The sequence below is a fragment of the Loxodonta africana genome, chromosome 7 (genome assembly GCF_030014295.1).
Source record: "Loxodonta africana isolate mLoxAfr1 chromosome 7, mLoxAfr1.hap2, whole genome shotgun sequence".
Lineage (NCBI taxonomy): Eukaryota > Metazoa > Chordata > Mammalia > Proboscidea > Elephantidae > Loxodonta > Loxodonta africana.
The window spans coordinates 28,296,273-28,299,169 of record NC_087348.1 but is presented as its reverse complement, the minus strand read 5'-3'; the positions used below and the strand labels follow the sequence as shown (position 1 = coordinate 28,299,169).

Below are 2,897 nucleotides of genomic sequence, written 5' to 3'. Positions count from 1 at the left end.
GACAAAAGTTGGTCTTCATCCCCACTGCAGAAATATAGGTTTCCTATACACGTTTCAGTCCCCTCTACTCTAGTTATTCTCTTCTCTGGATTGTATTGAAAACTCCCTAAAATTTTCTATCTGTGATGTAACATATTTCTGTTTCAAAGCCCAAATTCCTCCTCTGGATTATCACATTCAGTTTTGAAAGGAGAAAATAGACCAGGATAGGAATTTAAGCATAGAGGACTAACTGTAATCATAAAAACAACAAACAAGCAAACAAAAAATCTACTGACATCAAGTTGAAACCCACTCATGGCAACCTCATGCATTACTGAGGAGAATTTTTCCGTAGGGTTTTTTGGGTGTAATCTTTACAGAAGTGAATCACCAGGCCTTTCATCTGTAGTGCTGCTGAGTAGATTCAAACTGTAAACCTTTAGGTTTATAGCGGGGCGACACCAGAAATCAACACGAGGAAGGACAGAAAAACATCAGAAAAACAAGTGGTTCTAATTACCCAAGAGAGTTAGAGAGACAGTAGTAAAAATCTAAAGCAATTGGCCTTACAGACTTGATTGTACCTGATTGTCTCTTCCTCTGCATGAAACTGACTCAACACTAACCAGTGTATGTGTTCATATTACCCAGTTTCCTGAAGAAAATAGCACTTATTCTCCAAGATAAGATTCCCTGAAATCCACATTAAGAAGAAAATATGCTTTGTTGAATTATGTTAGGTCAATGGAAACTATAAAGAAGGATTTGAAATTTCCATTAATCTTTGGTCTTCTGAAATCAGTTCCTTGCTCCATAGATTGCTCATGGCATTTTTCACCTCAGCGTTTCTCAGGATATAACTCAGAGGATTAGGAAAATGTGTTCAAATTCTATAAAACACAGTTATCATCTTATCCATGGGGAGGGTAGTTGTGGGACATGTGTATATAAATACACAGGGAACAAAGAACAAGACGACTACAATGATACGGGAGATGCAAGTGGAAAGGGCTTTTTTCCTCCCTTCAGCACTGTGGTTTCTCAGGGAATGCAGGATGATTACATAGAAGAACGTTTGCATAATAAAAGTCATTATGCAAAGGGCCCGGTTATTGGGCACCAATAGCAGGTTGGTCACATAGGTGTCTGTACAGGCAAGTTTCAACAAGGGCCGAAAGTCACATAAATAGTGATCAATCACATTGGGACCACAGAAAGGTAAACTCAAAGTCAGAAAAATCTGAACTGAAGAATGCACACAGGCCCCTGCCCAGGCTATAGCTATCAACACACTGCAGACCCGCTGGGTCATGATGCTTATGTAGTGCAGGGGTTTACAGATGGCCACATAGCGGTCAACTGCCGTCAGCACAAGGATCAAGATCTCCTGGCAGCCAAAGAAATGTAGTGAAAAGACTTGGATCATGCACTCATTAAAAGAGATGGTGTTATTCTTCAGAAGGGTATCCACAATCATTCTAGGGGCCATGGAAGTAGAAAACCAGGTATCAGATAAGGATAAGTAGAAAAGGAAGAAGAATATTGGACTCCCAAGTGCCCAACTGGTCTTGATGGTAATAATAATCAACGAGTTACCCAATAATGTCCCTAAGTAGAAAAGCAAGAAAAAGACAAACACTATTTTATTTTTAACAGGAGCTTGTGTCAACCCAAGCAGAATGAACTCAGTCACATTATTATTCAGCAGCATGATTTCATGAAGAAGATGGTACAAGTATGAAATAGTTTATATGAAAAACAAATTTAAAAAATACAGTAATTTATGATAGTATGCAACAGTTTGAAAAATTTTAAGCAAATTAATTTCTGGTGCTATGCAATGTTATGGGATATTATGTGCAAAAAATAGATACTCCACATCAGGGACATTCTAGCTATTTTATCCTAATGAGTCACTTCACCTTTTTGTTCCTCAATTTTGTAATGACCTCTTCAGAGAGTGGTTTTAAATTTCAAATAAGCTTATGAAGGATACTTTCCTAAATCGCTTTTAAAATGCAATTCCTTGTTAACTTTAATATGTTTCTGCTCTTATTAATTTGATTTATTTGATAAATAAAAAATCAGGGTACATGATGCCAGTGTATTACTTAATAGTTTTCACATTCAATAGACCGTTGGGCCCACGTTTTGCATGGTTGGTTTATCAGGCAGCATTTAGGATATATTTGTCTTCTTTTTGAATTTAATGTTATAAATATAAAGTCACACACTGTTCCTGTCCACATAAATAATGTCTTATTTCTTCATATATTTATGTATTACATATTAGTGATACATACCTATATAAATGTATATTACTCATGAATATATAACAAACAAACAAAAACATTGCCACGAAGTGGATTCTACTCACGGAGGCCACGTGTGTTACAGAGTGGAACTGCTCCATAGTTTTTTTTTTTTTTTTTTTTGAGTTAATTTTTATAGAAACAAATCACCAGGACTTTCTTCCTTGGTTGTGGTGAGTGGGTTTGAATTCTGAATCTTTATGTTACTAATTGAGTAAAAACCATTTATGCCACCCAGGGACCAACAAATATATGACCCAGTAATTACTGAACACTCATTTCCAGATATTCCAGCTTGAAAAAGGAAGCTATTCTGATCAAAGAAGATACTTGGCATTATTTCAATGTTTTGGATTTTGTTGAGGGTTGCTCTGTAGCCTAACATGTGGTCTATTCTGGAGAACCTTCCATGTGCATTGGAAAAGAAAGTGTACTTGGCGGCTCTTGGGTAGAGTATTCTATATATATCTGTGAGGTCAAGTTGGCTGATTGTGCACTTTAGCTCTTCTGTATCTTTGTTGAGTGTCTTTCTACATGTTTTGTCTTTTACCAAGAGTGGTGTGATGAAATCTACCTTTATTGTGGAACAGTTAATTTCTCTTT

General features: G+C 36.5%; 1 protein-coding gene across 1 annotated transcript; it reads right to left on the bottom strand.

The window, feature by feature from the left end:
• Positions 1 to 865: 865 nt before the first annotated feature.
• LOC100668974 (olfactory receptor 4C16-like) lies at positions 866 to 1,471 on the bottom strand. Its single transcript, XM_010601997.2, has one exon. The coding sequence runs from the start codon at positions 1,469 to 1,471 to the stop codon at positions 866 to 868; it is 606 nt and encodes a 201-aa protein (XP_010600299.2).
• Positions 1,472 to 2,897: the final 1,426 nt, after the last annotated feature.